The following is a 21,783-nucleotide window of genomic DNA, read 5'->3' on the forward strand; positions in this document are numbered from 1 at the left end:
GTAGACTCTAGGTCTTAGATCTATATAATTTATATAGCCTTATATCTACGTCTAAATATAATTCATAGTAAGACTTAGGACTAGATTTTAACATGGAAAAAAAATCTGAGATCTAAATCTACTATGATCATGTAACTATCTAGTCATTTCTAGATCTAGTAACTAGTACTACTAGTAGATAGTCAATTAGCGATGTACACGTGTGGATCTAGGAATCTAAATGTAGATTAGATCTAAGATTTTATATATCTAAATCTAATTCATAGGATCTTATAAACTCAGTAGGGTTAAATTAGATCTGATCTCTAGATCTACATCTTAAATTACTTAAAGTTAAAGTGGAAAAAATCTAGATCTAGTCAATTATAAACAAGAGTAGAAGAGATTCAATAGACATAGTGACATAGTTAAAAATAACAACAAACACATATTAACCAAATTATAAAAGTTGTTTTTATTTCTTTTCTCAGCAACAGTTACTACAGATACAAAGATTGAGATTATTTGAGATAGTAAACAGAATAGTCAATAGATATAGATCATGCACCAAGCAAGTTAAGCTTTATTAGGTCTAACTCTAAGTAGAGTACTCTAGACCTAGATCTAAAAAGTGATCAAGAACTAGAATAGATCTAAATCTTGATAATATTTCATTTAATATTAGATCTTTTCTAGTCTAAAATTATACATATCTATAACCTTTATCTAAAATTGATATAAATAGTATCATGTTAAAACATGAAGATAAGAGAAAAAAAAAAGACTTTTTATTGGTAGGGTGGGCCGAAGAGGGGGCTTATTTATTAATTATAAATACTTTTTAAGGTTGTTGTTTTTTTTTTTTTTTCAAATGTTATATAAATATACTTTACTTTGTGACATAGTTTTAAGCAAATAATATTGTGAATTTGTGAAATTCATGGATTATTGGACATATCTTCTGTGAATTATGGATTTTTCATTATTAGGGGTAAGTGTGTTTGACCTCGTTTTTTTATGTTAAATACTTGTCTGATGATAATGAATTTACTTTTTTTGGATTCCTCTCTTCTTGGGCATTAAAATTGATACATAATATGTCTAAACTGATTATGTTTTTGTTATTTAGGATAATGATAAAGTATAATTTGCAACCTAATTTTTTTTACGGAGGGGGTGGGGTCTGGGGTGGCTCAATTAATTTGCATAAATGACTTAAAAAACTTGTTTTTATATTTTTTTCAAATGTTCTATAAATATACTTTACTTTGGGATATATTTTTCTATAAATAATATTGTGAATTTGTGAAATTCATGGATTATGGGACATATCTTCTGTGAGTGATGAATTTTTCATTATTAGGGGTAAGTGTGTTTGACCTCATTTTTTCAAGTTAAATAATTGTCTGTTGCTTCTGATTTTATTTTTTTTGAATTCCTCTATTCTTGGGCAATAAATTTGATATATAATATGTCAATAAAAGTAATTTTGAAATTGGTCAAAAAAATGGTCCTTAAAGTAGAATGTTGAGAGCTCAATCTGTTTTCCGCCATATACTAATAATATATATAAATTAAGTTACTTAATATACTTAATATAGTATTATAGTAATACTGGTGGTCCTGCCGTAGATTTAAAATTCTAATTCGTAATGACTTAGAGTTAGACTTAAATGACTAGATTACTAGATCTAGTCTAGTAGAGATCTAATTAGTCTAATATTCAATATTATATTATAATTATTTAATTTAATATTATTTTTTTATACTAATTATACTTTATTATTTTTTATACTAGACTAGAATTGACCAGATCTAGGTCATTTTCTAGGTCTAGATCTACTCTACTAGGCACTCTAGTGACTAGACTTAAGACTACCACTAGTTATAGTACAATAGTAGTCATTAGTAGTATAAATATTACTAGATCTAGTACTACAGTCAACAGCCCCAGCCCACTACTATTATAACTATAGATCTAGATTTTTTTACTTGCCATGTAGATCTAGATATGATTAAAATAACTAGATCTAGATCTATGTAGAATCTATTCTGACTATAGAGAAGAAATATAGTCTGATTATAGATCATATAGAATCTTAGTACATTCTATATAATATAGATTATATAGACCTCCTACAAACCATTTGACAGAGAGCAGGGGACACTACTCTAAAGTAGAAGAAAATTAAAAATTACTATCGACAATTTTTGTTTCGGTAATTACAAAATGTTGATTAGTTCATAGCAAACTGTCTGGTCGTGCGGTAGGCGCGGTAAGGTTTGTCTCTATGGTCGAGGATTCATATCCTGCCCGCTGCCAACGCCCGTTGTCCTGAGAAAGGTTTGGACTAGGACACCAGAGTGTTGGTACATTATTTTCAAATCCAAATCCGTAACATGTAAAAGAAATTAATTTATTTTTTAAATATTTTTTTAGATTCAGCAATTGTCAGCAAAAAAGTAACAAGAAGAATAAGGAAAAAAATACTATCGCCTTCTAAAATGATGAACCTACTTGAAGAAATGTCCAGCTTTATATCAGTGCCGCTACCCAAAATATCATAACTTTAAATAAAATTAATTCCGTCCTTCTCCATTCCTCTCTACTCTTGCTCTGGATAGAACCTTTTTTCAATGGCATGCCCGTCCATTCTTTTATGTTGTTTTCACATCGCATTCTCTGTCTGCCTCTTCTTCTTTTTCCTGGTAGGCCTACTGTTCCCTGAAGAAAGGTCTTTGCGAGCCCCGAAGACTTTGTAGCCTAATATGACCATAGAGTGGCATAGAGTCTTAAAGTTAAATTGCGTATTTTTTTATTTTTTTTTACAATCATTAGCAGGATCCTAAGATCCTTCTCTAGCTTCTCTATTCCATTGCTAGGATCTTACTCTCTAGCTCTCAAGTTACCGTATAAGAATTTGGCCACTGGCCATGACCACGGAGCGCATCAGTCTGATTTTGATATAGGCAAGGACTAAGCCTTTGTCTTTCCATATTGTTTTGAGTTTTGCAAGAGCTGCTGTGGATTGTGAAATTCGGGCCAGTATTTCAGTTTTTGTTCCCTAATCCCCTCATCTGAGACGATAACTCCGATCATGGGCGTAGCCAGGATTTTTTTTCGGGGAGGGTTTGGGGGGGGGGATTTTTTTCTCCTCCCCGACCCCCCCCCCCTTTCCACGAAATTTTTTAAAATATGTATTTATATGTGTGTGTGTACATAATCTTTATTACATTCTGACCCTTCATTCTTTCGGAAGACGTTTATGTGCCCTAGAATAGGTTTTTCCTGGAGTTAGTGGAAAAGTGTAGATTCCCCGCCATTACAAGCAAGGGGGTCTGGGGGAGCGCCAGGAGATCCCCCAACGCGCGCCGCCAAGCACTATTTTTGGTATTGAAAGCCAACAAAATGCTTATTCTGACGTATCTGCAGTGCATTTTCCTGCTTTTAAAAATTTTTATTTCAAAAACCTAATGTGCTATTCTTCCTGACCCTCCCGCGCCGTTCGGCGCATTTGCCGTCAAGCTGTTTCCATAAAAATCTGTCACTGGTAATGTCTGAAGTAGAGATGGGAAACGAACCGAACCCGAACCGAACTTATGACCGAACCCGAACTTTGAAACTGCTTGGTACGAACCGAACCGAACGAACCCTCCTTTTTTTAACCGAACTAATTTTGCAATTTTTACATCCCTTTTTTATATTTTTGGTTTAAAAAAAAATTACTTAAATATTTTATTTAAATTCTAATGATTCCATTATACTTTGAAAACTTGGGATGCGGGGGGGGGGGAGTATTTTGAAAAAAAAAAAAAAAAAAAAAGCGGCGCGCTGGGGTTCCCATGGGTTTTTCCGTACGTGCCGACTCTCCCCTAACCTTGAATTTTCGCGGACTGTTTGCAATATTGGTTTTGAGTCAAATAGGCGCCCTCTAATTGTATCTAGATTCAAGTTCCTAGTAAGTAGAAAGTCAACATTAAAATATTGTCACTTTTATTTGAGATGGCTGTTAGTTGAGAGTAGAATATTTTTTGCCGATTAGAGAGTGTAGATATCAATAAGTTCATTTGTGTTCTAGTTTAAAATAAATTTTAATTATCTTCTATTAAATGATTTATTTTTACAAAATTGTGAAGTATTCCATATTGGAATATTATCAGTGACGTAGCAAGGGTGGGGGAGGAGGGTGAGAAATGTAAAATCCTCCCGAGCCCCCACTTGAGGGGGGCCTCAAATTAGTGTTTTTTACAATAAATGTTCAATATTACGCAAAATGCAGGGGCCCCCAAAGAGGACCAGCCCATCCCGGGCCCCCAAATGATGAAAAATTCCTATCTACTATTATTCTCTTTTGCATTTTTGATCATCAGTATTTTTAATGCAGCGTTTCTCAAACTTTGGGTCCTCTCCCGTGGGTGGGGATGGTTAGTACCTTGAATTGGGGGATGGGGAGACGCAACTTCTTGACAAAAAAGGGGTGTCATAGAGTGTGTGTGTGTGTTTTCTGGTGGCGGTAAGAAGAGGTTAAGCGATTGATTGGTGTTTATGCATTAAGGATGATGAAATTAGCGTAATGCAAATGTGAAACGTCAGACAATCTTGAGACATGAAAGAGTAAAGACGTTGTTTTGTGGTGACCTAGATTTTGTTTAAATATCAGTATATTTCATTAATATTACATCTCTATCTCAAGTTAAATATGTGAATATTGTAATAACAGTTAGGCTATATTGAGTTGTTCACATAAGAACTTTATTTTAAAGTTTATTAAGTTTATATATTATTATAAGGCTTGTCTTCGAGTCTGAAGATTAGTGAGGAATGCAGTTTATCCCATGGCTACGCAGGCCCAGCTGTAACCTACATATTTTGCCACATCCAGGGCAAGCATAACCACTGTTCGCACGTGGTCGATTTAGTTTTTCTTTTCGCGTCTGCGTTTGTCCTCGGCAGCGGATTTTCTGTTGGTCTCAAATGTGTATCCCTCGGCCTTCGGGAGTGAACTCCAACTGACTCGTTCTGAAGCCGCATGCAACCAGGTGCTTTCTTCTATGTCAGCCAAGGAAAGTTGACGCCTAAGCTGATCTTTGAAGCGTTTCCGTGGGGCGCCTCTGTAAAGTCGACCACCTTTTAGCTCACAAAAAAAAAAAGACTGCCTTTGGCATACGTTCGTCCCCCATACGGGATACGTGCCCTGCCCAGCGTAACTGTCGGACCATAAGAAGTCCATATATACTATCCTTACCGGTAAAAATATGAAACGCCTTTATTGGTTCAATTGTACTAGTTGTTTGTAAGCGACAAACCAACGACCAACTAACAAAGAGAGGGGGCATCGAAAAAAAAAAGTTTTATTTTTAGTATAACTTATCTGAATATTAGTATAATTACATTTTTTAAAATTTAAATATATTAAGTGGAGATGTCATTTTATCTTCTAAATAAGACCTTGTCAACTGAAGACTGCTTTTTGCGAGGCGCGTATGAACAATATGGGTCAAAACGTTTTGAAGAAAACATTTTAAAACATCTCCGCTAGTGTGATTCTTCTGGATTTTATTGTCTCAGAATAGTCGAATTTCTTCCGTATATTGCAATTTATAATAGTGACGACTTATGTGTGAAAAAAAATCCTCGATATATAGTATACGTCTTTACACGAAGAATATTTCTTTAAAAAGATCACGCCCATTATAGAAGTACGTGCGCAATATGTAGGCCTACCTAGAATGTCCCTTGCATAATCCTATTGCCCAGGTCTGCCTCTTTATTATTAGATTTAATATGGCCCTCGACTTTTTTTTTTTATTATGATGAATAGTGCGTTCTGAAAGAAAGCACATCGATATTAGCCTTTTTAAAAAATTCGCTTAGCGCCGAGTCACGCCCGGAATTAAACCCCTTGCCGACTTGAGCGAATACCTGCCGCATCTTCATTTCTATCTCCATTAAGAAATTTTTACAACGCTTTAAATGTATGTGGGCAACATTATTTTGGAAAACGTATTGCCCATAGGCCTATTATATATTGCAAAGTATTTGTTTTATGTAAAAATTCAAATAAAAAAGTTTTAACTAATAAATTGCATTAAACTTATAACTTAATTTTGCTATTACATAATTTCATAACATCGAACCGAGCCGAACCCGAACTTTAGACCTGACCGAACCGAACCGAACCCGAACTATACTCGTCATCGAACCGAACCGAACTCGAACTTAAATCTGACCGAACCGAACCCGAACTTTAAAAGTTGGGTTCGATTCCCATCTCTAGTCTGAAGCTTCTTCCCACCTGCTCTGAGGACCTCCATGAATGTGTGGCGTCAAATTGTACTAGGATGTCATCGCAACTCTTGTTATGCCTAATTCATTTTGTCGGAGAACATGTCCCAAAAACCTCATGCGACGCTCTTACACAATCTTACTAATGGGTCGACTCCCAGTTCGGCATAGGATTTCCTTGATTTACACCCGATCTCTATAACTGACTCCTAAAATCTGTCTTAGCCATCTTTGTTGAGCCACATTTAGTGTTTTTCAATTTCGGCAGATAACTATTCACTGCAGTTTATTAATGGAGCCCCGCCACTAGTAGAAATGTGTAACATCTCTTGATTACGATCTTGGAATTAAGTGACTGTAGTTTGCTTTAGATTTTATATCGAAAAGGGAACTTTTATCGTCAAAATCATCTGTTGGGGGTTTTAAACTAAAAAATCTCTGGAGTTGTTTTTTTTTTTAATTCAAACCCCCATTTAGCTACGATAATAGAATTTAGTAACTGTAGTTTGCTTTAGAATAATATTGAAGATAGAGGTTTTCCACCTCAAAATGCTCTGTAGGGGGATCTTAAACTTAGAACCATCTGGAGGGATTTTAAACTTTAAAAAAAAAGCCATCTGTAGGAGAGAGGTTTAAACTCAAAACCCCTAATTGGATTGGCTACGCTCAAATAATTTTAGTTTGTAATTTGCTTTTTTTATATTGAAGAAGTATCTTTTAGCATCGAACCCCTCTGAATGAGGGTTTGAACTCAAAAACCCTTTTAGCAACGCTCATCGCATTTTGAGTGCGTAATTTGCTTTTTTTCCTACACTGCAGATAGGCCTATATTTTTTAGCTTCAAACCCCGCTGGCGGGGGATTAAACTCAAAACCCCTTTCGCTACGCTCATAGATTTTAGAGTGAGTAATTTGCTTTTTTTTATATATTGAAGAGGTATTTTTTAGCTTCAATCTTCACTGGAGGGGAGTTTAAACTTAAAACCCATTTGACTACGCTCATAACATTTGGAGTGCGTAATTTTTATATTGAAGAGGTACTTTTTAGCTTCAAACCCTACTGAAGAGGGGGGGGGGTAAACTCAAAACCCCTTTGGCTACGATCATAGAATTTTGAGTGAGTAATTTGTTTTTTTTTTTATATTGAAGAGGGGGTTTATCGTAAATTTTGGAGGGGGTTTTAAAATCAAAATATTACTTAACTGTGCTCTTGGAATTTGGGGATTGTCGTTTGCATTTTTTTATATTTTGTTTTATTGAAGAGGGGGATTTAACTGTAAAAACCCCTTTGTAGGGGGTTTTAAACTCCAACCCCCTTGTAGGGGGTTTTAAACTCGAACCCCCCCTGGTAGGGGGTTTTAAACTCGAACCCCCTAGTAGGGGGGTTTAAACTCAAAACCCCCTGGTAGCCCTTAGTTGCGCTGGGGCAAGTGATGGTTTAGTATTAAAATCTCACCTAAAAAAAACAAAATCAAAGCTAAAAATCATTTACTAAATTCCGATCCCCCCCCCCCCTTGCGGCGGGGGATTTCATTTCGGGGGGGGGGGTTGAACTCCAAGAACCCCCCCTGGTTACGCCCATGACTCCGATGTATTTAAAGCTACTGACACTTGTCAGCTTTTCACCTCTAATGCTGATAACCCCTTTTAAAGCCCTGTTTGCTAATGGTCATATTTTTTTTTGTTTTCAGCATTTATTTGCATAACATATACTGCGGAAGATTTGTCTATGCGCATCACCAGGTCAGCTAGTTCTTCTTCTGTTCCTGCCTGGCCATCTATGCCATCCGCAAAGCGTAAATTAGTAATTTGTCTTCCTCCAATGTACCTCAATAGTCGTAGAGAGCATCTTCCGTTATCCTTTATAATGAAGATATTGAAAAGAGTTGGTGAGAGTAGGCAGCACTGTCTTACTCCTGTGGTATTAAACCATTCCCCCAATGTTATTGTTAAAGTAAACGGCACTATTGGTCTCCTTGTAGAGGTTATGCATAACTTTTGTTATGTTTTTATTTATGATGTAATTTTACATTGTCGCCCAGAGTGTCCCTTTCCATACTCTGTCGAAAGCGTTCTTGCAAGCAATAAAGACATGGAAAAGATTTTCTTGGATCTATTTCTCAAAGAGTAATTCCGAGGTTTAGGATTTGTTCTGTTGTGCTGCCACCTTGTCTAAAACCCACTTGTTCTTCTGATATAATTTTATCTTCTATTGGTTTTAACCAGTAAAATTTATTTAACAGGACTTAGTGTGAGCTTGCGCTCCCAGAGGTATTTTTATATGTAATTTTAGCTATTTTTTTTTTATAGGCTTTTGTCAGATTTTATAATTGTACTTCCGCATATTGTTATATAGGTTAGTGCGGTATAGTATAAAAAGTGATGTACATGCTGTCTTAAAACAGTGGAGTGTACAGTTAACCAGCGGTCAGTAAAGTATATCACTGTCTGTGTGACAGTTGATGATCTTAGTGATCTGGCGTATGATTATTTAATCATTGCTATATTTCTGTACCTGGGACGGCCTGTAAGTGTAGAAATATTTTATATTTTCTTTTACTAGATCTATGTCACACTGTGTGTAAATATGCTAGATATATTTCATTTTAGTTTTATTTTCTAGTTGGCAGTTGTTCCCAACATGCCTGATATGAATATGTTGTTCATGCTTTAGATCAGTGATGCCCAAAATACGGCCCGCGGGCCACATCCGGCCCGCGACGTGATTCTATCCGGCCCGCCGAAACGTCGGCACAAAGTTTAGAAAATCCATTGTCCAAAAGAAAAAGTTTAAAAAATATCTTTCCCTACGTTAGAGTAAATGGATTGGTATCGATAGTAAGCCAATAGATTTGTTTTATACAGAAAGAGTGGCTCCCTTTAAAAAACATAACATTAAACAGCTTTAGGAAATCAAACAAATAAATAAATAAGGCGTCATTCTTGGTTTAAGACACGATAGTTAGATTACACCTAGAGTGGAAGATGGATGAGATTATATTTACCTAACATGAGAAGAAAATGAGTAGGTTGCATGTCTATTTTTTGTTGCCGCTGACGACATATCTGATACCGCTCAAAATTTAGTATTTCTTCGCTATAAAAACAGTTTGAAATATGAAAAGTAATAGATATTTGGAGCATGCATGGGATCGCCAGTGGCGAAACACTGACAAAAAAGGTTTCAACCATCACAGATAATCTTTTTCCCTTGGAGAAATTAGTGGGAGTGACTACTGATGGTGTCACAACTATGGTTGACAGCAATAGTTTTTAGAGTTCAAATGGAAACGAGCCTCTGTGGTCTCGCTGAATTATTCACCAACAAAATCTACGGACCATGTGATGATGATCGTGTTCAGATTGAAACAATCCATCTGCGGCCAATTGGTCCATTGCCCAGGCAGAACTACAACTGAAACTGAGAGACTTACAAACTAGACATCCTTGCTTGATAAATTTCAAGTAATGCAGACTATTGATTTCTACTCCATGTTTCTTGCATAACCTTTTCGAAATCTCCGAAAACAAGTGTTATGGATGATCACAATAATTGACTTACTGACTTAATCCTGTGCATTCCCATGGGAGCATAGGGCCGCAAACCCTCCAACGAACTCGGTTCTGAGCAGTTTTCTTCATCTGCTCCCAATAATTACAAGGACTTAGTGGGACAAACTTTTTCAGTGATGAATCGTGCGAAACCGATGCTACGTAATCGTATCGTCTCTTAGACGAACATCTAGAATTCTAGATTCAGTTCTTCGACTTGGCGTCTCAACCATGCAGCCCGCCGTCCGAATGAGGTTGGGCATCACTGCTTTAGATCTAGTAGAATATATGATTTTGTATTTATAGTTTTGCATTTATGTATTGCAGGCTATTATTACTGCTGAATATAGCTGCTGTGTTACTGCTGTTTTAACGGCTATTACTCTGCTGAAATACATGCTGCTGAATATTACCGCTAAAAAAGAACAGACTACGTTGGGCAGGTCACCTTGAAAGAATGTCAGACAACAGAGGGGCGAAAATCGTATACAGGCAAAAACCAAAAGGCAGACCCCGAATGCGATGGATAGATGACGTGGAAGCAGATCTGAAGCAGCTTGGGGTTAGGGCGTGGAGACGAAAGGCCCAGGAGAGATCTGAATGGAAGGATGTGCTAAAGCAGGCCAGAGCCCTCCATGGGCTGTAGCGCCACTGGGATGGATGGATGGATGGAATATTACCGCTGCTGTATCTAATATTGCTGCTTTAAGTTGTTGTTGTAGATTTATTATTATTTTGTTTCTGTAGTGTTGACTTAGTCGGCTTAGGCTTAGTCTCTTCTTAGTGACTAGTAAGGTACTAAGGACAAGGTGTTCTTGTTTGAGTGTTAGTGTTATGGGTTGGTTGTGGTAGTAGAATATTGTAGATCTAGACTAGTTTATTGTAGTGTGTTTGTGTAGATCTAGGTCTAGTGTAGTAGTTGTAGTGATTTAGTTAGATAGTTGGTTTGATCAGTTTGTGTTAGATAGTTGGTTTGGTTAGTTTGCGGTGTTTGGTAGTGGCGTAGATTTAGAGGGTTTTAGTTAGTTGCTGGGTTCAGTTGTAGTGGTTAGTGCATATATTATATTTTATTATCGATTTAATTTTTTGTATATGTAAATAAAGTTTCATTTTGTCATTTAATTTCAAGTAAAGTTTCGTTTGTGCTTTCATTTAGTTTAGGTTAGTATGTCTGGTTACTTAGGCGACTCTAGTCCCTTGGTCGTAGACTGAGGTGTCACAGATGAAACCCACCCAGTAGCGCTAACATTTGCCTACTGTTATAGAATTTAATGTTGAGCAGAGAAAAGGTCTCATCCAGCGCCTCCTGACCTGCTCACATTAGCTTGGATGGCTGATGGTGCAGTAGTTGTACATCTTTGGAAAAGTGATGACTTGGTACAGGGCTTGGGCCATTCTCCTGACAGTCAGATCTTTTTGAAAATCTAAAGTGGGTTTATCATGGTTCACCAGGAATATTGTCAGCTCCATCTGATTTTCACGTTTCAGGGCTTTCACCGTTGATGCTACACCGAAGCGAAGAACATGATATTTGTCGATGTTGGGTAATGCCGGAACATTTAGTAGCCCCGGAGTCGTTGAGATTTCAAAGTTGAACAACCCCGAACAGTATTCTGTCAATCTTCTTATCACATCTATTGGAGAACACCAGAACCAGATCGAATATGAAAACAAGAAAACTTCCATGTCGATGGCTCTAAAACATCAGGATAGCAAAGGAAAAACACAGTTTACCAAACAGCGTGGCCAAGAAAATATTTTCACTGAAGTTTAGCTTGATGGCATTCATCGTAGGCTCAAAACTGTTAAGTCATAAATGCCAAAACATCTAAAAGCTCACATACGTAAAGTATAGTCAGCGCTTTTAGCAGTAAGACCCCCCCCCCCAGGCGACCGAGGAGATTACGACGGTTAAATTTACGTTTAAGTTATTTTTACGACCCTCCCGCCCGCCGCCTCGTCGGGGTTTGAAGCTTAAAAAAAAACCTCTTCAATATTAAAAAAAAAGCAAATTACAAACTAAAATTCTTTGAGCGTAGCCAATCCAATGGGGGGTTTTGAGTTTAAACTCCCCTCCTCCAGATGTTTTTTTTTTAATTTAAAAACCCTCCAGATGGTTTTGAGTTTAAAATCCCCCTACAGAGAGTTTTGAGGTTGAAAACCTCTCTCTTCAAAAGTATTCTAAAGCAAACTACATTCACCAAATTCTATTCTAAATGAGATATTTTAGTTTAAACCCCCCCCAACAGATGATTTTTATGATAACACTTCTCTTTTCGATACAAAATCTAAAGCAAACTTCAGTCACCTAATTCCAAGAGCGTATTCAAGAAAGGTTACACATTTCTACCAGTGGCTGGGCTCCATGAATAAAGTGCAGTAAATAAGTCATCTGCCGAAATTGAAAACCACTAAATGTGGCTCAACAAAGATGTCTAAGACGGATTTTAAAAGTCAGTTATAGAGATCGGGTCTCAATCAAGGAAATCCTATGCCGAACTGGGAGTCGACCTCTTAGTAAGGTTGTGACAGAGCGTCGCATCAGGTTTGCGAGACATGTTCTACGACAAAATGAATTAGCAAGAATTACCAAATGTTTCAATCTATCTCTGAGAATTGTTGACCTCAAGCAATCTTCAATAGTTTGAAGCGCGAGAAGCTTCTATCACCAGATTACACAATTACGCTGATGCATATTGCCGCGCGTAGGATTGGCGTTTTCCATATTGAATGACACCCCAAAAATGACAATATTTGTCTATCTATTTCCGTATATTTTTAGGACTTTTTCGTATATTTTGCAAGTTCGGGAGATTTTCAGGAGCTCCTGGTAAATCGACAGGAGGGCGCGGGAAATCTGTTTTAAGTTATAAAATGGTTTAATTTAATAATTTGTACACCTTGAATAAGCGCGGGTTCCATGAAAGTACGGGGCCCACTGCTGTCGCATAGGTTGTAGTGGCATATGGCCGGCCCTGCAAAATAGCGGCGTATGCTACGCCGCCGGTCGACTAGTACTACTGAATTGCTTCTCGTCGCGATGGACAAACCGGCGATGAACGCTTATCTGGCAGTTCTGATATTCTTCTTTACGTTGCAATTCTTGCATCATTTTAGGGTGTTGTCAAAACAGGTTGAACCGAGCACTTATTATTGCTTTAAAAGCGAGCCATTAATGAAGAAACTGACGAATCAAGATACGGAATGTAAAAGTGTGTTCTTTAATAATACCAAAATCAAAACATTTGGTTTTTGCTCGTCGTGTCTGTCGACTGCAATGTCTCGTTAGCAATACCCGGTACAAAGTTTGTCTGCCAGCAGTCTCGCCTTTCTCAAGATGCCATCCCTGAAGTGTTCATCAACATGGTCAAGTTGGTTTTTGATTATGTCATTAATGTGACTGCTGATGTGCTGTTGAGCGGCCACTTATGTTAAAATGAACAGACTTTAACATCGCGGAAACTGGTTCAAAAATATTGAATACATGACGACAATTTAAAGACAAATCAGCAACACATGAGAAGCAAGCACTGATCACACATAAGCAGTTTGTCAGGTTTCGCTTACAGCCACTATTTTAAAATACACCAAACAGTCAAAGATCTTCTCAAAGTTGTGACGTAAAGCGCTAATGAAATTTTATTTCTCAGTCTATCGTGTCACACAAACGAGATAAATTTAGCACCAACGCTCTCGCTTGGGGCTGTTACGGAAGAAATTGATGACACCAACAGCATTACGGATATCTGAAACGTCAAACAGGTCATTGATAACAAGGTTAAGTCTGTGAGACGCGCAATGGACTAAGGCTGCTTTTGGATATTTTTTACGAATCCTAGCTTGAACACAGTTCTGAATGCTATCTATTACGAACAGTCATCGTAGCCTTGGCCGAGTAGTTTGATAATGTATTAGTTGACAGTGACGTTAGACATAGTGCCTCTATCTTAGTAACAGTGACGTTAGACAAAGGTAGTGCTTCTATCTTAGTAACAGTGACGTTAGACAGAGACAGTGCTTCTATCTTAGTAACAGTGATGTTAGACAGAGGCAGTGCTTCTATCTTAGCAACAGTGACGTTAGACAGAGGCAGTGCTTCTATCTTAGCAACAGTGACGTTAGACAGAGGCAGTGCTTCTATCTTAGTAACAGTGACGTTAGACAGAGGCAGTGCTTCTATCTTAGCAACAGTGACGTTAGACACAGGCAGTGCTTCTATCTTAGCAACAGTGACGTTAGACAGGCATTGATAAAACCAATGAATTCTTCACGTCTACAATCGCCATCAACGAATCCATTGCTCCAACAATCTGTTCAGTGCCTGATATAGCTGCATTTTATGAACGAAATATCAAGAAAACGCAGTTAATTCATGCTTATTCTAATGTATTTTGGTTTCTTGCTGCTGCCACTGCTCCGTCGATACAAATCAACGTTTAGACTCAGATGGCATGTGAAGCACTTTCTTATATCTCTTCTATCATTACTTGGTGGACATGCTCATCCTGCTCTTTTATCGAGCGTTAACACTAACCGCAACTCCACAAGACGTAAATACATTTATCAAGATGACTGCACTCCTCAATCTTGTTCAAAGAAACTTTCACATACATCAAATAGAAAGACAGAAGATATAGTAGTACAAGAAAATGGAATTCAAAAACTATTAGCCAACACCAAACCAAATAAAGCATCTGGACCTGATGGTATTCCAGCTAGATTACTCTAAGAACTAAGCAATGAGCTAGCCCCAGTGTTCAAAATACTCTTTCAGGCTTCACTTAACCAGGGCAGAGGACCAAAGGACTGGAAAGAAGCTAATGTCACCCCACTATTTAAAAAAGGAGAAAAATCTGACCCAGGAAACTACAGACCAGTATCACTTACCAGCATCACATGTAAAATCCTAGAACACATAATATGTAGCAACATCATAAACCACTTAGACAAACATAATGTCCTCACACCATACCAACATGGCTTTAGGAAATATAGATCATGTGAAACACAACTAATAGGACTAATTGATGATTTTTCAAAAGGTTTAGATAATAGCGAACAAATAGATGCTATCTTACTAGATTTTTCTAAGGCTTTTGACAAAGTTCACCACCATAGTTTGCTTAAAAAATTAAAATATTTCGGCATTAATGGTCCACTGCATCAGTGGATTAAAGATTTTCTGATAGGGAGAGAACAAACTGTAATAATAAATGGCTCTAAATCAACACCGATAACAGTAAACTCAGGTGTACCTCAAGGAACAGTCTTGGGTCCACTACTATTTTTAATTTACATAAATGATTTACCAAATTGCATTACTTCAGGAACAAAAGTCAGATTATTTGCAGACGATTGCATAATATATAGAACAATAAAAACAACACAAGACACAGATATTTTACAAAGAGAATTAGATGAATTACAGAAGTGGAAATCAAATTGGAGCATGTCTTTCCACCCAGAAAAATGTCAGTTGTTAAGAGTAACAAAAAAAAACTAAAACAAATTAATTCCACTTATCTTATTCATGGCAAACCAGTAACACAGACTAAAAACGCAAAATAGGCCTACCTAGGTGTTATAATAAATGAAAAACTGTCATGGAATCCACAAATTGATGAAACTACAAAAAAATCAAACAAAGCATTAGGGTTTATTAAAAGAAATTTCTATAAAGCAAATAAGAACATAAAACTAAAGTGTTATTTAACCTTGGTTAGACCAATAATAGATAGAATGTGCATCCTCCGTTTGGGACCCCTCAACTCAAGAAAACATTAAGAAACTGGAACAGACACAAAATAGAACAGTGAGATTCATAACAAACGAATATTCACATTTGACTAGAGTAACACCTTTAGTAAAATCACTAAATTTAGAAAGTCTTCAGGACAGAAGGCTCAAAAGTAAAGTAGCAATCATACATAAAACACTGAACCATAATCTTCAAATACAAAAACAAAATTTAATAAAATACTCTGAAAGACACAAAGATAAAGGCACATTCCTCGTCCCATATGCTAGGACAAATTTGTACAAATACTCCTTCTTCCCTAGTGCTATTAGAGCATGGAATGGGTTGCCTGAGCTAGCCAGGAAAACCAGTGACTTGGCAGAGTTTAAGTCATTTAGTCATGCATGACTAAATGCATGACGCGTAGGACGTAATCATCTTCTTTTTTGAAGTAACGTCTGTATTATATAAGATAAGACAGCTGGTTAGAATGTTTCCTTCAAGACAAAAAACAACAACAACAAAATTAATATCATATTCTAGGCCTTTGCTAAATATAATTATAAGTATAATTATATGCAAATGAAAACAAATAGCCACGACTTAGGGGAATATTGAATTGAAAGTCTATAATAAAGCTCACATAATTGGACATGAATTATAGATTTTTAAAAAAATTAATTTATTACAATAATAGCTTATCCTTATTAACTTTATTTCACATGCTAAATTGCTTCCTAGCAGAAGTTAATTGATTTGAATATGTAAAAAATTGGCTAAAATTTGGCTACTCAGAATTCAGAGGGGTGCACGTACATTGTCAGCCATCTATTCCTGATAAGCCTAGGCTAGTCTACTACAGCTAATTCAGTCACTAGTGGCAGCACTTCTTGTTCAGTTGCTACTTTGTTTTTAATTGATCTGATGGTGCATAGAAAATGGCTACAATTTGGCTACTCAGAAACCAGGGGGGGGGGCAAGTGCTTCACCTTGCACCTACCTGCGGGTGCCCATGAACTGGTGGTTCTGACTCAGTCACAGTGACAGAATAAACTGGTGGTTCTGACCCAATCACAGTGCTAGAATAAACTGGTGGTTCTGACCCAATCACAGTGCTAGAATAAACTGGTGGTTGTGACCTAGTCACAGTGACAGAATAAACTGGTAGTTCTGACCCAATCACAGTGCTAGAATAAACTGGTGGTTCTGACCTAGTCACAGTGCTAGAATAAACTGGTGGTTCTGACCTAGTCACAGTGCTAGAATAAACTGGTGGTTCTGACCTAGTCACAGTGCTAGAATAAACTGGTGGTTCTGACCCAATCACAGTGCTAGAATAAACTGGTGGTTCTGACCTAGTCACAGTGACAGAATAAACTGGTGGTTCTGACCCAATCACAGTGCTAGAATAAACTGGTGGTTCTGACCTAGTCACAGTGCTAGAATAAACTGGTGGTTCTGACCTAGTCACAGTGCTAGAATAAACTGGTGGTTCTGACCTAGTCACAGTGACAGAATAAACTGGTGGTTCTGACCCAATCACAGTGCTAGAATAAACTGGTGGTTCTGACCTAGTCACAGTGACAGAATAAACTGGTGGTTCTGACCTAGTCACAGTGACAGAATAAACTTGTGGTTCTGACCTAGTCACAGTGACAGAATAAACTGGTGGTTCTGACCTAGTCACAGTGACAGAATAAACTGGTGGTTCTGACCTAGTCACAGTGCTAGAATAAACTGGTAGTTCTGACCCAATCACAGTGCTAGAATAAACTGGTGGTTCTGACCTAGTCACAGTGACAGAATAAACTGGTGGTTCTGACCTAGTCACAGTGACAGAATAAACTGGTGGTTCTGACCTAGTCACAGAAACAGAATAAACTGGTGGTTCTGACCCAATCACAGTGCTAGAATAAACTGGTAGTTCTGACCCAATCACAGTGCTAGAATAAACTGGTGGTTCTGACCTAGTCACAGTGACAGAATAAACTGGTGGTTCTGACCCAATCACAGTGCTAGAATAAACTGGTGGTTCTGACCTAGTCACAGTGACAGAATAAACTGGTGGTTCTGACCCAATCACAGTGCTAGAATAAACTGGTGGTTCTGACCTAGTCACAGTGATAGAATAAACTGGTGGTTCTGACCTAGTCACAGTGCTAGAATAAACTGGTGGTTCTGACCTAGTCACAGTGACAGAATAAACTGGTGGTTCTGGCCTAGTCACAGTGCTAGAATAAACTGGTGGTTCTGACCTAGTCACAGTGCTAGAATAAACTGGTGGTTCTGACGTGGTCACAGTGCTAGAATAAACTGGTGGTTCTGACCTAGTCACAGTGCTAGAATAAACTGGTGGTTCTGACCTAGTCACAGTGCTAGAATAAACTGGTGGTTCTGACCTAGTCACAGTGCTAGAATAAACTGGTGGTTCTGACCTAGTCACAGTGATAGAATAAACTGGTGGTTCTGACCTAGTCACAGTGCTAGAATAAACTGGTGGTTCTGACCTAGTCACAGTGACAGAATAAACTGGTGGTTCTGGCCTAGTCACAGTGCTAGAATAAACTGGTGGTTCTGACCTAGTCACAGTGCTAGAATAAACTGGTGGTTCTGACGTGGTCACAGTGCTAGAATAAACTGGTGGTTCTGACCTAGTCACAGTGCTAGAATAAACTGGTGGTTCTGACCTAGTCACAGTGCTAGAATAAACTGGTGGTTCTGACCTAGTCACAGTGCTAGAATAAACTGGTGGTTCTGACCTAGTCACAGTGCTAGAATAAACTGGTGGTTCTGACCTAGTCACAGTGCTAGAATAAACTGGTGGTTCTGACCTAGTCACAGTGCTAGAATAAACTGGTGGTTCTGACCTAGTCACAGTGCTAGAATAAACTGGTGGTTCTGACCTAGTCACAGAGATAGACTACCAAAAAGCATAAATCAATATCAGGTTTTCCCAATAACGGCATCAAAAAATAAATCAGCTAATTGATTTTCCAACAAAAATTAGTGGGTCAAAGACCGAAATGTGCCCACTTGTGCATTACGACGCCCTTTTAAGAAAATAGGGCATAGAACAAGTATAACACACTAGATTGTGAAGATAGACACTAGTCATAAGTTTCAAGTCAGTTTTATCTGCATTAAATTCACATTAATGTAAGTAACATATATTGTACTCTGTAATACATGTATAATGATTACAATGAAATCCATCATTGTAGGCCCACACATTAATTGTGCTAGTAAATATCTTAGAATTTTTTAGAATGTGACTATTGTCATAGCTATCTTGCATAAGTAACCCACTGTCAAGTCCTTTGAAACGTTAGTTTCTTTACAAAGTAGGCCTATCCACGACGGTTGATTGAAAAAGATTCATCTATACATTATTACATTATATACACATTTTTGTTTATGTTCAGTTCGATGAGATCATAAATCAGTTTGCAAATATTTCACATCCTTTTCAATCATTCCCATGAGTATAAAAATACATTAATTTCGATTCTTTCATTACATTTAACAGAAAACAAGTTGGAAGATTATTAGACAATGTCTGAGACCCAATCAAAAACAGCCAAAAGAAAAGAAAAAAAGAGTAAAGGTCAAAAGGAAGCAGGTTCAAGCACACTGCTAAAGGAGCAGCCATTACTGACAGGGAAATCAGTCACCAAGAACAAATGGAAGATGTTCAAACAAGAAATGGAGAAAGACAAGTGGCCGAGATGTTTGACCAATGGCGCTGGTGATCAGGCTTTGATACAATCCCTGACCACTGGTAGGGTACAAGATATTGCAACGATACTACAGAATGAAAAACTCCCTTGTTCTTCTGTTTGCATGAATAAATGTCTTATCATGTCCTCCTATCGTGGTAGCAAGCTTGCACTCGTGTATCTTATCTCATCTGGCGCTGATCCTAACTGTGCCGATGAACAGGGAAACACGGCTCTTATGGTGTGCGCTCTTCATGGATTCTTGGATATGGCCAAATTGTTAGTGTGTCACAAAGCAGATATAAATAGATGCAACCAAGACGGTGATACGGCGTTACTCCTTGCTCTTAATGAGGCGGGGGCTACAGACATGGTGCGATTACTTACCAACAAATTAACAGTAAACAAGAAAAACAAGAACGGCTATTCACCATTAATGAAGGCTATTGAGTTGTCAAACTTAGATACCATACAAATGTTAATCGAAGCAGGGGCTTTGATTGATGATTCTATAAATGGTGAAACCATTCTTGAAATGGCAAACAAAAAAGGAATAGAAAAGTTCTTAGAGATTTATATGGAAAGTAAAATTAGAAATGAGCCTTTGCTTATTTGTGCCGTCAAGCGCCGTGATTTGCACCTAGTCAAAACTATCTATGTATCTCAACCTAACTGTCTGAACGTTCAAAATGCTAAAGGTGAAACGGCTCTGACAGCTATTTTACAAATATTGAGAGATAATAACAAATCTTTAACTGCAAACGATAGGAATATCATCAAATTTCTGCTTTTAAATGGCGTTGACATCAGTTTAAAAACAGTGAAGAAACCTAAGGGGAAGAAGAACCAACAGCTAGAAAGTCCCCTGATTCTTGCAGTTCATACTGATGATCCGGATGTGATAAGCTGGTTGTGTTTGTGTGGAGCGGAAGTAAACCAGCGAGTCAACACTGACGAGCTGACACCTTTAATGGTTGCAGCAAAATTTGGGCATTCCAGAGCACTGGAAGCACTCCTCTCTGCTGGTGCTGATATTGAAGCTACTTGTAAAGACGGAACGGCCTTAGACATAGCCTTGACAAGCACACGTATTGATGTAGCCAAACTTCTAATCGAGACTTACGGAAAGAAGAATCCAAAAGAAGCATTTCAAATCGCAATTGAACGAAAAGAACTTAAACTTTTAGAGCACTTGTCATCAAAGTTTCCTCTAGACAAAGATATTTATAGCATTTTGATTGTAGCTCTTCAAATGGGAGATTTAAATATTATCAAATTTTTGTCAGGTCTTGGACTTGGTGAAATGGACAACAGGCCGTTATTGCATGGTGCAGTGAAGTTGGGTAAAACAGATTTAGTTCAAGCACTTATCAATAGTTCTTTTGACGTGAATTTAAGAGATTCCGTTGGAGACACCCCTTTACACTATTCTTGTGCAGGAGATAATCCGCAACTCGTTCGAATGTTGCTGAAGGCAGGAGCCGATATGAATGTTAAAAATGTGGCCGGGAAAACTTCGTTTTTCGTGGCTATTGAAAGAAACAATCCGGAAATAATTCAAGCACTTTTAGATCAAGAAACTGCACAATCACCAGTTGTCCAGAACCACACACAAATGATTCACTTAGCTAAATGATGACTTAGACATTCAAACATTTTTTAAAAAGTTTTTGTACTGTTTAATATATTTTCTAAAGGTTGCATTTTTCACTGTGATGTTAAACTATTTCGTTAGGTGCTCTTTTTAAAGCATGTTCAGTTGATATGTTTCTAATTTAAAAATCTTACATTTTAATCTATGTAAAATAACTAATTTTAAATGTCAGAAACATCTAGATTTTAACATACCGGTACAATTGGCAAACTTTGTGTTACAACAACCAATAAATGATCATTTGCTCGTTGTATTATTGTGTAACAAAAAGAACTAGACAACGATGGTTTGTTTTAGGGAAAAGCTGATTGGAGGGGATGACACCTTGAGCTTATCGCACCGGGTAACACCCACCCTAGTGACGCCACTGCATTCAAACACAGCTCAACGTTTGCTTTTGAATTCAATATTTCAATGATTCTGTCTTCTGTAAAATACAAAGTATAAAAGTACATTGTAAATTATTATTACAGACATATATTTTAATTTGTATAGAAATCTATTTTCATGAATCCGATTTGTATTTTGTTGGTTTCGGATTTTCGGCGGTGATCATTATCAATCCATAATTGTATATAATTATTTATATTATAACAATACTAAATATTAAATGTGAAGGTATTAAATGTTTTTAAATGTCTTACTGTGCTTGTTAATGTATTATTTCAATTACTTTAAGCCAAACATATATAGAGGTCATTGGGATCATACAAGACAGAACACCATGCTCAGACAAGACAGAAAACCCTGATCAAACAAGACAGCATGCTCACACAAGACGGAACATCATGCTCACACAAGACAACACCATGATCAGACAAGACAGAACACCATGATCACACAAGACAGAACACCATGAT

The 21,783-nt window shown here is 37.4% G+C and overlaps 3 protein-coding genes and 1 long non-coding RNA gene across 8 annotated transcripts in view; 2 read left to right on the forward strand and 2 right to left on the reverse strand.

Moving 5' to 3' along the window:
- LOC106054863 (YEATS domain-containing protein 2-like) overlaps positions 1-2,167 on the reverse strand; it is a 42,967-nt gene extending 40,800 nt beyond the window's left edge. For 2 of the 5 annotated variants that reach the window (XM_056004768.1, XM_056004770.1), the window contains exon 1: positions 1,972-2,117. In XM_056004768.1, coding sequence (XP_055860743.1) covers positions 1,972-2,070 — 99 coding nt within the window. In that variant the 5' untranslated portion in view covers positions 2,071-2,117. Of the gene's footprint in view, positions 1-1,971 lie in introns of all 5 variants that reach the window. The other 3 variants (XM_056004772.1, XM_056004773.1, XM_056004769.1) reach the window with 3 other exon arrangements.
- Positions 2,168-2,225: 58 nt separating this feature from the next.
- LOC129921810 (uncharacterized) lies at positions 2,226-10,938 on the forward strand. Its single transcript, XR_008773788.1, has 2 exons — positions 2,226-2,349; positions 10,144-10,938. It is a non-coding gene; the product is annotated as an uncharacterized LOC129921810 (long non-coding RNA).
- Positions 10,939-16,038: 5,100 nt separating this feature from the next.
- On the reverse strand, positions 16,039-18,594 carry LOC129928950 (uncharacterized). The gene is made up of 3 exons (XM_056045553.1): positions 18,587-18,594; positions 16,554-18,456; positions 16,039-16,050 (listed from the first exon to the last, which is right to left on the reverse strand). Exons 1-3 carry the CDS (start codon positions 18,592-18,594, stop codon positions 16,039-16,041), a joined length of 1,923 nt encoding a protein of 640 aa, XP_055901528.1.
- Positions 18,572-21,563, forward strand: LOC106054864 (putative ankyrin repeat protein RF_0381). The gene is made up of 2 exons (XM_013210934.2): positions 18,572-18,709; positions 19,080-21,563. Exon 2 carries the CDS (start codon positions 19,106-19,108, stop codon positions 20,903-20,905), a length of 1,800 nt encoding a protein of 599 aa, XP_013066388.2. The 5' UTR covers positions 18,572-18,709; positions 19,080-19,105; the 3' UTR covers positions 20,906-21,563.
- The last annotated feature ends 220 nt before the right edge of the window (positions 21,564-21,783 follow it).

The sequence above is a fragment of the Biomphalaria glabrata genome, chromosome 11 (assembly GCF_947242115.1).
Source record: "Biomphalaria glabrata chromosome 11, xgBioGlab47.1, whole genome shotgun sequence".
Taxonomy (NCBI): domain Eukaryota; kingdom Metazoa; phylum Mollusca; class Gastropoda; family Planorbidae; genus Biomphalaria; species Biomphalaria glabrata.